Here is a 13,778-nt window from a genome sequence, read left to right on the forward strand (position 1 = left end):
TGATCTACACAATACACTTCTATCTGAACATTCTGTAAATTTCCATTCTCCTGAACAGGTCCCAGGTGTAGATAATCAAGTCAAACCAATCAACCAATGATATTGTGTACAGATAAGTATAAATACGTTGTGACAATATACTGCACAGCAAATTCTCCAGTGTAATTTAAAAACAATTATTAACACTGACAGTGTTGAGTCTGTGGACCCATATAAACACTGGAATAGTGTTACATTAACACACTGCTTAGTGTAAAGCCTTATTCCAATATTTTAGAGAGTGCCTTTCGAGTAAATTGTAGAGTTACCACCCATGACTGTATTTGTTAAGGACAGAGGAATTGTATTTATTTTTTATTTCACCTTTATTTAACCAGGTAGACTAGTTGAGAACAAGTTCTCATTTGCAACTGTGACCTGGCCAAGATAAAGCATAGCAATTCGACACATACAACAACACAGAGTTACACATGGAACAAACAAAACATACAGTCAATAATACAGTAGAACAAAAGAAAACAAAAAGTCTATATACAGTGAGTGCAAATGAGGTAAGTTAAGACAATAAATAGGCCATGGTGGCGAAGTAATTACAATATAGCAATTAAACACTGGAATGGTAGATGTGCAGAAGATGAATGTGCAAGTAGAGATACTGGGGTGCAAAGGAGCAAGATAAATAAATAAATACAGTATGGGGATGAGGTAGGTAGATAGATGGGCTGTTTACAGATGCAGTGATCTGTGAGCTGCTCTGACAGCTGGTGCTTAAAGCTAGTGAGGGAGATATGAGTCTCCAGCTTCAGTGATTTTTGCAGTTCGTTCCAGTCATTGGCAGCAGAGAACTGGAAGGAAAGACGACCAAAGGAGAAATTGGCTTTGGGGGTGACCAGTGAGATATAGCTGCTGGAGCGCGTGCTACGAGTGGGTGCTGCTATGGTTACCAGTGAGCTGAGATAAGGTGGGGCGTTAACTAGCAGAGACTTGTAGGTAACCTGTAGATCATACATTTTTGGTCCTATGGACTTCACCAAGTGAGATCCTAAGCAAATATTTAATCATAATTTTTTTAAATTATTAACAAAATACCCTACATGCAGTATTTCAATGCCCATGAAATATTTGGCAGCCATCAAATAAATATATTTTTTGGTTTCAAATAACTTGCATATATTCAAATAGCTTCAAATATTATTTGTTTTTCTGAGAGGTATTCAAAATATATTCAAATATTATTAGTTTTTCTGAGACCTGTATTTGAATATTTGAGGTTAAAGGAAATACACCGACCAAAAATATCAACGCAGTATGCAAGAATTTCAAAGTTTTCCTGAGTTACTGTTCATATAAGGAAATCAGTCAATTAAAATAAATTAATTATGCCCTAATCTATGGATTTCACATGATTGGGAATACAGATATGAATCTGTTAGTCGCAGACACCTTTAAAAAAGTTAGGGGAGTGGATCAGAAAACCAGTCAGTATCTGGTGTGACCACCATTTGCCTCATGCAGCCTGACATATCTCCTTTGCATAGAGTTGATCAGGCTGTTGATTGTGGCCTGTGGAATGTTGACCCACTCCCCTTCAATGGCTGTGCGAAGTTTCTGGATATTGGCAGGAACTGGAAGACGCCGTTGTACACGTCAATCCAGAGCATCCCAAACATGCTCAATGGGTGACATGTCTGGTGAGTATGCAGGCCATGGAAGAACTGGGACATTTTCAGCCTTCAGGAACTGTGTACAGATCCTTGCGACATGGAGCCGTGCATTATCATGCTGAAACATGAGGTGATGTCGGCGGTTGAATGGCACAACAATCGGCCTCAGTATCTCGTCAAGGTATCTCTGTGCATTCAAATTGCAATCGATAAAATGCAGTTGTGTTCGTTGTCTGTAGCTTATGCCGTCCCATATCATAACCCCACTGTCATCATGGGGCACTTTGTTCACAACGTTGACATAAGCAAGGTGATCATTTGCCCGCTGAAGTGGGTTACGATGCCAAACTGCAGTCTGGTCTAGACCCTAGTGAGGACGACGAGCACGCAGATGACCTTCCCTGGGACAGTTTCTAGCAGTTTGTGCAGAAATTCTTCGGTTGTCAGCTGTCTGGGTGGATGGTCTCAGACGAGGTGAAGAAGCCGGATGTGGAGGTCCTGGGCTGGTGTGATTACACGTGGTTTGCGGTTGTGAGGCTGGTTGGACGTACTGCCAAATTCTCTAAAACGACGTTGAGGCGGCTTATGGTAGAGAAATGAACATTCAATTATCTGGCAACAGCTCTGGTGGACATTGCTGCAGTCAATATGCCAATTGCACGCTCCCTAAAAACTTTAGACATCTGTGGCCTTGTGTTGTATGACAAAACTTCACATTTTAGAGTGGCCTTATTGTCCTCAGCACAAGGTAATGTGTAATGATCATGCTGTTTAATCAACTTCTTCATATGCTACACCTCTCAGGTGGATGGATTATCTTGGCAAAGGTGAAATGCTCACTAACAGGGATGTAAACAGATTCATTCACAACATTTGAGAAACAAGCTTTTTGTGAGTATGAAAAATTCCTGGGATCTTTTATTTCAGCTCATGAAACATGGGACCAACACTTTACATGTTGCTTTTATATTTTTGTTCAGTGTAGTTGCCAATAGTTTCCTTTACTGTATTCTCTATATTCAACTACCTTGAGTATTTGAAAAGTTGGTATTTTCAAATAAATTACAAAATACAACTATTTTCTGCCCAGGACTGCTATACACACACAAAGTAAACAAGAAAGGGGTGGTGTGTGTGTGTGTGTGTGTGTGTGTGTGTGGTGTGTGTGTGGGTGTGTGTGTGTGTGTGTGTGTGTGTGTGTGTGTGTGTGTTCCACACCCTGGCAGTGTCCATCATGAGCCACCTGGATCTTGAGGCCGGTGAGACAGGCATCTCGGTGGAGCTCACAGTGGTTGCGGTACGTCTTACTGTTACTGCCACACACTGAACGCTTGTGGGGCTTACAGCTCTGGAAAGGGAGAGGGAGAGATGTTATAACTACATAAATATATGATCTTGACTCTCTTAAAGCAGCAATCAGCAATAGAAACAATAACAAAGTACTTTCCCCGCCCATGTTTCCGTAAAAAGCTGAGTGTTGGGGCAGGAGAAGTACCACTCTAAAATTCATAGACAGAGCTATGGATGCAAGGACTGAGCATCCATGACATAAAAATTATTGTTTTAACCATGTTTGAGGCTATATAGTGTTTGTTTACATTTACTTTGTTTACAAACATTGGAGTAAAACAAACTTATATTTTGGGTTCCGATTAGGTATGGCAATTGAAAAATGCTAATGAGGCATAAATTGTATTCTTCAAGAATCAATGGGTACATTTCATTCCTTTTTAAGTCAAAACATTTATGAAGCAACTGCTGATTGCCCCTTTAAGGTCACACTAACCATGTTTCTATCCACAGTTTTGTTGCGAGTAAAGTTATACCATATAAACAAATCATGACAGCTGTGATGAAAACAGGAAGTTAAGGAACAATTTTATCAATGCAGACAGATAATTTGTTTGTTCGACATGGTGGGATCTTTTTGTGTCTGTAAAATGTATTATGTGAGAAATGGCAATGGAAACGCCTTTATGTGTAAATATTTATATAATAACCATTATATCAAAGTAAACTTGGAGTCACGCGATGACATGGTGTGTGGTCCTCCCACTACGACTCGGGAAACAATGCAGTTTAAATTAGGCTACAAAATAACGAAGTTATGATGAACTTCACAGGGTGGTGAAAACTGACTCAGTAAACCATGCAGCTTATTAGGCTACAGATGAAATAAGTTATGATGAACTTCACAGGGTGGTGAAAGTGCAAGGTGATGATCTTGATGCTCCTTCCCAATAAATGTTGGGAGGTTCTTAATCTGGTGACATGATGATCGATGCTTGGCTGCAGTTTTGACAAATAAAAACATTCTCACTCTTATCCATGATCTCATCATGTAGACTAGCCTACCCGCACGGTCCCTGTGAGCAATTGGCTAGAGCGCAGATGCCAAAACAAGAGTAGGCACATTTTCTATTTAACGCAACAGTTTTTGTGACAAAACTATCAGTAGAGTTGAACATTAGATGGCAATAGATTGAAAACTAGATTTGTATTCTGTAGATGAAAATGTAAGCAAAAAAGTAGATTTTGTGTGCACTATCACGCAATGATTTTTATCTGCAACAAGTCCACTGATTGGGAAAATGTGCATATTTTCTTTATGCATATTTTAGAATATTTGCATGAAAAGCTGTCATTTGAATTAGCCTTCCCTGTAGCTCAGTTGGTAGAGCATGGTGTTTGCAACGCATGGTGTTTGCAACGCCAGGGTTGTGGGTTCGATTCCCACGGGGGCCAGCACAGAAAAAAAATGTATGAAATGTATGCATTCACTACTGTGAGTCGCTCTGGATAAGAGCGTCTGCTAAATGACTAAAATGTAAATGTAATTACACTGTGCTGATCTAGACTGCAATGTATTTTCAAAATACTGTAATTTCTATTTTCAAAATACCTATACCATTGTTTACAGCGGTTCACATTTTGTGGCTCCACTTTCACCCTGCATTGAAGTCAGAAGTCTGATAGCACTATGGTGTGATAAGAGGGTCTGCTAAATGAACTAAATATAAATGTTTTTGTAAAAATATTGATAAATACTTTGTTGATGGAAAATGTACTTGATACGATTGTGATATACTGTCTCACCTACCTATCTTAAGACGAATGCAGTAATTATAAGTCGCTCTAGATAAGAGCTAAATGACTAAAATGTAAATGTAAAAATGGACAATTGCAAAGCATGCAGAGTATTATTCTAATAATCTATGCCCTGAAACAGGGCCAATAATAATATCCAGTGTGCGTTGCAGTTCATTTTGGTGTGTTCATTTTCACATACAGATTTACATTTTGGTCATTTAGCATTTACATTTTAGTCATTTAGCAGACACTCTTATCCAGAGCGACTTACAGTTGTGAATGCATACAATTTCATACATTTTTTTTCCTGTGCTAGCCCCCCGTGGGAATCGAACCCACAACCCTGGTGTTGCAAACACCATGCTCTACCAACTGAATGACTTGCTCAACATATCACAGTCATAGTATTTTGTAGTTTATTTCGATACATTGATCTTTATGGTATTTTGCCCATACCTGCCTATGGGGCTAGTTAGGAACCATCAATAAATTACACCTTGTATAGTGGCTTGCGAAAGTATTCAACACCCTTGGCATTTTTCCTATTTTGTTGCCTAATAATCTGGAATTAAAATAGATTTTGGAGGGGTTTGTATAATTTGATTTACACAACATGCCTACCACTTTGAAGATGCAAAATATTGAGACAAATGAGACAAAAAAACAGAAAACTTGAGCGTGCATAACTATTCACCCCCCTCAAAGTCAATACTTTGTAGAGCCACCTTTTGCAGCAATTACAGCTGCAAGTTTCTTGGGGTATGTCTCTATAAGCTTGGCACATCTAGCCACTGGGATTTTTGCCCATTCTTCAAGGCAAAACTGCTCCAGCTCCTTCAAGTCATACCACAGATTCTAAATTCGATTGAGGTCCGGGCTTTGACTAGGCCATTCCAAGACATTTAAATGTTTCCTCTTAAACCACTCGAGTATTGCTTTAGAAGTATGCTTAGGGTCATTGTCCTGCTGGAAGGTGAACCTCCATCCCAGTCTCAAATCTCTGGAAGACTGAAACAGGTTTCCCTCAAGAATTTCCTTGTATTTAGCGCCATCCATCATTCCTTCAATTCTGACCAGTTTCCCAGTCCCTGCCAATGAAAAACATCGCCACAGTATGATGCTGACATCACCATGCTTCACTGTGGGGATGGTGTTCTCGGGGTGATGAGAGGTGTTGGGTTTGCGCCAGACATAGTGTTTTCCTTGATTGCCCAAAAGCTACATTTTAGTCTCATCTGACCAGAGTACCTTCTTCCATATGTTTAGGGAGTCTCCCACATGTCTTTTGGTGAACACCAAACGTGTTTACTTATTTCTTTCTTTAAGCAAAGGCTTTTTTTCTGTCCACTGTTCCGTAAAGCCCAGCTCTGTGGAGTGTACGGCTGAAAGTGGTCCTATGGACAGATACTCCAATCTCCACTGTGGAACTTTGCAGCTCCTTCAGGTCTGTGAGCTTTGGTGGGCGGCCCTCTCTTGGCATGTTTGTTGTGGTGCCATATTATTTACATTTTTTAATAATGGATTTAATGGTGTTGGGATGGGATGTTCAAAGTTTCAGATATTTTTGTATAACCCAACCCTGATCTGTACTTCTCCACAACTTTGTCTCTGACCTGTTTGGAGAGCTCCTTGGTCTTCATGGTGCCGCTTTCTTGGTGGTGCCCCTTGCTTAGCGGTGTTGCAGACTCTGGGGCCTTTCAGAACAGGTGTATATACACTGAGATCATGTGACAGATCATGTGACACTTAGATTGCACACAGGTGGACTTTATTTAACTAATTATGTGACTTCTGAAGGTAATTGGTTGCGCCAGATGTTACTTAGGGGCTTCATAGCAAAGAGGATGAATACATTTGCACGCACCACTTTTCCATTTTGAATTCTTTTGAATTTTATGAAACAAGTTATTCTTTTCATTTCACTTCACCAATTTGGACTATTTTGTGTATGTCCAGTACATTTATACCAAATAAAAATCTATTTAACTTACAGGTTGTAATGCAACAAAATAGGAAAAACGCCAAGGGGGATGAATACTTTACCAAGGCACTGTACATGGGACAATATGTTAAAATTCCAATAGCTCCAAATTCCAATGACTTAAAAACCTCAAACCAACTATACATTTCAGAAATTCATATACATATATTAAAAGCATTTAATGAAAAAACTAAAAAGGTGTAAAACATTAAAATATTGTCAACATATTAGAAATGCTACCAAAAATAATTTACAGAAACTTGCTACAAATGATATTTAGAAAGAAGAAGCAAGGTACTTCAACCATATCTTTAATTTCAGTCTTCTCCATTTCCACGAACAGAAATTAATTGAAAGGATTTTTTTCCCTATTAATAGTGTAAAATTAACAGCTATACAGGAAAAACTAATGTGAAGGCCTAATTACAGAGGAGGAACTTCTAGATGCAATTAAAGCCTTCAAGTCCGGGAAAACTCCAGGGCTGAAAGGCATACCAGTTGAGGTACACTACCATTCAAAAGTTTGGGGTCACTAAGAAATGTCCTTGTTTTTGAAAGAATAGCACATTTTTTGTCTATTAAAATAACATCAAATTGATCGGAAATACAGTGAAGACATGGTTAATGTTGTAAATTAATATTGTAGCTGGAAACGGCAGATTTTTTATGGAATATCCTCATACAGTAGGCGTACAGAGGCCCATTATCAGCAACCATCACTCCTGTGTTCCAATGGCACTTTGTGTTAGCTAATCCAAGTTTATAATTTTAAAAGGCTAATTGATCATTAGAAAACCCTTTTGCAATTATGTTAGCAAAGCTGAAAATGTTTGTGCTGATGAAAGAAGCAATAAAACTGGCCTTCTTTAGACTAGTTGAGTATCTGGAGCATCAGCATTTGTGGGTTCGATTATAGCCTCAAAATGCCCAGAAACAAAGAATTTCTTCTGAAACTCGTCAGTCTGTTCTTGTTCTGAGAAACGAAGGCTATTCCATGCGAGAAATTGCCAAGAAAGTGAAGATCTCATACAACACTGTGTGCTACTCCCTTCACAGAACAGCACAAACTGTCTCTAAACAGAATAGAAAGAGGAGTGGGAGGCCCCGGTCCACAACTGAGCAAGAGGACAAGTACATTAGAGTGTCTAGTTTGAGAAACAGATGGCTCACAAGTCCTCAACTGGCAGTTTCATTAAATAGTACCAGCAAAACACCAGTCTCAATGTCAACAGTGTCATGACATGGCCCTCTTTGGGTATAGCGAGTACCATCCCCCTCTCTCTCGCCACCTCTCTCTCCCTCCAACACCCAGGTTCTGTTATCTCAGGTCATAAATTCCTGGAGGAGACTCTCTCCCCCACGGCCATGCAGTATAGAGAGAGAGAGTTTCACAGTAGAACAAAGGAACTTCTTCTAAATCACAGAACGTGAGAACTGAACAATATCCATGTTTTGGAGAATGTGTAAACGGTCGGTGGAGTAGCCAGCTACGACCCGATCCGTTTTGTTTCATTTTGTGACCTCATGAAAGACAATACAGCCACATTACCATAACTCTGTTTATACAGGAGCCTCCGTTATGAGGTTTGTGTCTAATTATTGTATAAAATGAATGAGTAAAGATTAAACTATTTGTGAAATTATGTAAGGTGATGTTGAACCATTAATGTGAGAGAATTGTATTCCCTTCAAAGTTTAACTTAGTCATTGGCCCGCTCCGTGAGCACAGACATGATCTGGCTCATGGGACAGCTCTTTTCTACTGTTCCTAATAAAACCCCCACCTGGAGAAATCCTCTTGAGACCATGCGTACCTCGACTATCGAGGGGGCGAAGGTTTGCGTAGAGACCACAAAACTTCAGTATAAGCTAAGGTTGTAATGGTTGTTGAATTCCTAACCAAACCACGTGGAGCATTGGCTACACGGGTGGAAATGGTTCAACTCTGAGACTATATTTCCCGACAGAATAAGAGCAAATCTTCGATACTAATTACTAGTCTGCAGCTAGGAATTATGTCGACCTGGAATGCGAAGACCGACAACCGCTGAAACATCTATGCTATAAGAACATTTCTGAATGGGACTCTGACGTATCCATTCTAACCATGAGAGACTTCTTGGAAGCAGATGGAGAGACGAGCCGATGAACTTTCCAACAGAAAGATGGACGATTCCAACAGAGATCTCTGACGACACACTGAGCGTAAATATATATTGATTGCAGTGATTCCCGAATGAGTGAGCGTTCATGTGCAAAGGATTAGCATTTCAATCAATATAATTATCAACTGTATAGTGACTCTTGTAATTCCCGCCCTTCTCAGTCCTCACCCACTTCCCTTTGTCCACCAAGCCGGGAACCTCCCCTATCATTTCATTGTAACCATATCTATATCCATGTTTGTTTGTTTATGCATTTCTGTGATTATTTAGTTAGTTAGTAAATAAATGATTAAGACAATTGATGTATGGATGATTGATAGCGAAGGCTGGGTTCGTGCAGATAACCAACAACTTATGACGTTTGGAATGAGACTAACGTGAGGTAAAAAATAATTCATTAATTAGAAGACTAATTGATCAGATATTAAAATATCTGAAGAGTTATATTAGGAAAATTATAACTTTGTAATCTGAAGATTTTCCTTGGTGGCCCGACTTCCTAGTTAATTATATTTACATGGTTAGTTTAATCACGTAATAATAATTACAGAGAATTGATTTGATAAAATAACACTCTTCAATTAAATGATGCCAAAGACACGACAACTGTGAAGAGGTGACTCCGGGATGCTGTCCTTTTAGGCAGAGTTGCAAAGAAAAAGCCATGTCTCAGACTGGCCAATAAAAAGAAAAGATTAAGACGGGCAAAAGAACACAGACACTGGAAAGAGGAACTCTGCCTCGAAGGCCAGCATCCCAGAGTCACCTCTTCACTGTTGAGATTGAGACTGTTGTTTTGCGGGTACTATTTAATGAAGCTGCCAGTTGAGGACTTGTGAGGTGTCCGTTTCTCAAACTAGAATGTTATATACTGTATATAGGGGATACAGCCATCCCAGCTCTGCAGATTTTGCTGCAAAGTGACATATTCATTAGATCACTTGTTTTAGTGCTGTCCATATGAACAGTGCGCTTGGAAAGTATTCAGACCCCTTGACTTTTTCCACATTTTGCTACCTTACAGCCTTATTCTAAAGTGGATTAAAAAAATTATCCTCAGCAATCTACACACAATACCCCATAACGACAAAGCGAAAACAGGTTTTTATAAATGTTTGCCAATTTATTACAAATAAAAAACAGAAATACCTTATTTACATAAGTATTCAGACCCTCTGCTATGAAACTGGAAATTTATCTCAGGTGCATCCTGTTTACATTGATCATCCTTGAGATGTTTCTACAACTTGATTGAAACTAAATTCAATTGATTGGACATGATTTGGAAAGGCACACACATGTCTACAGTTGAAGTCGGAAGTTTACATACACATTAGCCAAATACATTTAAACTCCGTTTTTCACAATTCCTGACATTTAATCCTAGTAAATATTCCCTGTCTTAAGTCAGTTAGGATCACCACTTTATTTTAAGAATGTGAAATGACAGAATAATAGTAAAGAGAACGATTTATTTCAGCTTTCATTTCTTTCATCACATTCCCTGTGGGTCAGAAGTTTACATACACTCAATTGGTATTTGGTAGCATTGCCTTTAAATTGTTTAACTTGGGTCAAACGTTTCGGGTAGCCTTCCACAAGCATCAAACAATAAATTGGGTGAATTTTGGCCCATTCCTCCTGACAGAGCTGGTGTAACTGAGTCAGGTTTGTAGGCTTCCTTGCTCATACATGCTTTTTCAGTTCTGCCCACAAATTTTCTATAGGACTGAGGTCAGGACTTTGTGATGGCCACTCCAATACCTTGACTTTGTTGTCCTTAAGCCATTCTGCCACAACTTCAGACGTATGCTTGGGGTCATTGTCCATTTGGAAGACCCATTTGTGACCAAGCTTTAACTTCCTGACTGATGTCTTGAGATGTTGCTTCAACATATCCACATAATTTTCCATCCTCATGATGCCATCTATTTTGTGAAGTGCACCAGTCCCTCCTGCAGCAAAGCACCCCCACAACATGATGCTGCCACCCCCGTGCTTCACGGTTGGGATGGTGTTCTTTGGCTTGCAAGCCTCCCTCCCCCTTTTTCCTCCAAACATAACGATGGTCATTATGGCCAAACAGTTATATTTTTGTTTCATCAGACCAGAGGACATTTCCCCAAAAAGTATGTTCTTTTTCCCCATGTGCAGTTGCAAACTGTAGTCTGGCTTTTTTATGGAGGTTTTGGAGCAGTGGCTTCTTCCTTGCTGAGCGGCCTTTCAGGTTATGTCGACATAGGACTCGTTTTACTGTGGATATAGATACTTTTGTACCTGTTTCCTCCAGCATCTTCACAAGTTCCTTTGATGTTGTTCTGAGATTGATTTGCACTTTTCACACCAAAGTACGTTCATCTCTAGGAGACAGAACGCGTCTCCTTCCGGAGTGGTATGAGGGCTGCGTGGTCCCTTGGTGTTTATACTTGTGTACTATTGTTTGTACAGATGAACATGGTACCTTCAGGCATTTGGAAATTGCTCCCAAGGATGAACCAGACTTGTGGAGGTCTACAACTATTTGTCTGAGGTTTTGGCAGATTTTTTTTGATTTTCCCATGATGTCAAGCAAAGAGCCACTGAGTTTGAAGGTAGGCCTTGAAATACATCCACAGGTACACCTCCAATTGACTCAATTGATGTCAATTAGCCTAACAGAAGCTTCTAAAGCCATGACATAATTTTCAAGCTGTTTAAAGGCACAGTCAACTTAGTGTATGTAAACTTCTGACTAACTGGAATTGTGATACAGTGAATTTTATGTGAAATAATCTGTCTGTAAACAATTGTTGGAAAAATTGTTTGTGTCATGCACAAAGTAGACTTTGCCAAAACTGTAGTTTGTTAACAAGACATTTGTGGAGTGGTTGAAAAATAAGTTTTAATGACTCCAACCTAAGTGTATGTACACTTCAACTTCAACTGTATATAAGGTTCCACGGTTGACAGTGCATGTCAGAGCAAAAACCAAGCCACGAGGTCGAAGAAATTGTCCGTGGAGCTCTGATACAGGATTGTGTCAAAGCACAGATCTGGGGAAGGGTACCAAAACATTTCTGCAGCATTGATGTTCCGCAAGAACACAGTGGCTGCCATCAGTCTTAAATGTTAAGTTTGGAACCACCAAGACTCAGACAGGGCTCTAGAGTTCCTCTGTGGAGACAACAAAGTAGTGGCAGGTAGTTTGCCCCCGGTGATGCGTTGTGCAGACCGCACCACCCTCTGGAGAGCCCTGCGGTTGTAGGTGGTGCAGTTGCCATACCAGGCAGTGAAACAGCCTGACAGGATGCTCTCAATTGTGCATCTGTAAAAGTTTGTGAGGGTTTTATGTGACAAGCCACATTTCTTCAGCATTCTGAGGTTGAAGAGGGACTGTTGCGTATTCTTCACCAAGCTGTCTGAGTAGTTTGAACCATTTCAGTTTGTCCGTGATGTGTACGCCGAGGAACTTAAAACTTTCCACCTTCTCCACTTCGGTCCCATCAATGTGGATAGGGGGGTGCTCCCTCTGGTGTTTCCTGAAGTCCATGATCATCGCCTTAGTTTTGTTGACATTGAGTGAGAGGTTATTGTTCTGTACCACACTCCCAGAGCCCTCACCTCCTCCCTGTAGGCCGTCTCGTCATTGTTGGTAATGAAGCATACTACTGCTGTGTTGTCTGCAAACTTGATGACCGAGTTGGAGGCAAGCATGGCCATGCAGTCATGGGTGAACAGGGAGTACAGGAGGGGGCTGAGCGCGCACCCTTATGGGGCCTCTGTGTTGAGGTTCAGCAAAGTGGAGATGTTGTTTCCTACCTTCATCACCTGGGGGCGGCCTGTCAGGAAGTCCAGGACCCAATTGCACAGGGCGAGATTGAGACCCAGGGCCTCAAGCTTAATGATGAGCTTGGAGGGTACTATGGTGTTGAATGCTGAGCTGTCGTCAATGAACAGCATTCTTACATAAGTATTTCTCTTGTCCAGATGGGATAGGGCAGTGTGCATTGTGAAGGCGATTGCATGATCTGTGGACCCATTGGGGCGGTATGCAAATTGAAGTGGGTTTGGGGTGACAGGTAAGGTGGAGGTGATATGATCCTTGACTAGTCTCTCAAAGTACTTCATGATGACAGAAGTGAGTGCTATGGGGCGATAGTCATTTAGTTCAGTAACCTTTGCCTTCTTGGGTACAGCAACAATGGTGGCCATCTTGAAGCATGTGGGGACGGCAGACTGGGATAGGGAGAGATTGAATATGTCTGTAAACACACCATGCTCTGTGCATCCTCTGAGGACGTAGCTAGGAATGCCGTCTGGGCCGGCAGCCTTGCGAGGGTTAACATGTTTAAGCGTCTTACTTCACGTCGGCCACGGAGAAGGAGAGCCCACAGTCCTTGCTGGTGGGCCGCGTCGGTGGCACTGTATTATCCTCAAAGAGGGCAAAGAAGGTGTTTAGTTTGTCTGGAAGCAAGACGGTGTCCGTGACATGGCTGGTTTTCCTTATGTAGTCCGTGATTGTCTGTAGACTCTACCACATATGTCTTGTGTCTGAGCCGTTGAATTGCGACTCCACTTTGTCTCTATACTTGCATTTTGCTTGGTTGATTGCCTTGCGGAGGGAATAACTACACTGTTTGTATTCCGTCATATTCCCAGTCACCTTTCCATGGTTAAATGCGGTGGTTCGCACTTTCAGTTTTGCTCGAATGCCGCCATCTATCCACGGTTTATGGTTAGGGTAGGTTTTAATAGTCACAGTGGGTACACCTCCTATGCACTTCCTTATAAACTCACTCACTGAATCAGCGTATAAATCAATATTATTCTCTGAGGCTACCCGGAACATGTCCCAGTCCACGTGATCAAAACAATCTTGAAGCATGGATTCCGATTGGT

At 40.8% G+C, this 13,778-nt stretch overlaps 1 protein-coding gene across 1 annotated transcript in view; it reads right to left on the reverse strand.

Moving 5' to 3' along the window:
• Nucleotides 1–13,778, reverse strand: part of LOC106582116 (follistatin-related protein 1) — a 56,061-nt gene that overhangs the window by 15,684 nt on the left and 26,599 nt on the right. The window contains exon 4 of the mRNA XM_014164869.3: nucleotides 2,883–3,012. Within this exon, the coding sequence (XP_014020344.1) occupies nucleotides 2,883–3,012 (130 nt within the window). The remainder of the gene's footprint in view (nucleotides 1–2,882; nucleotides 3,013–13,778) is intronic.

This window comes from Salmo salar, chromosome 21, assembly GCF_965601325.2.
Source record: "Salmo salar chromosome 21, fSalSal1, whole genome shotgun sequence".
Classification (NCBI taxonomy): domain Eukaryota; kingdom Metazoa; phylum Chordata; class Actinopteri; order Salmoniformes; family Salmonidae; genus Salmo; species Salmo salar.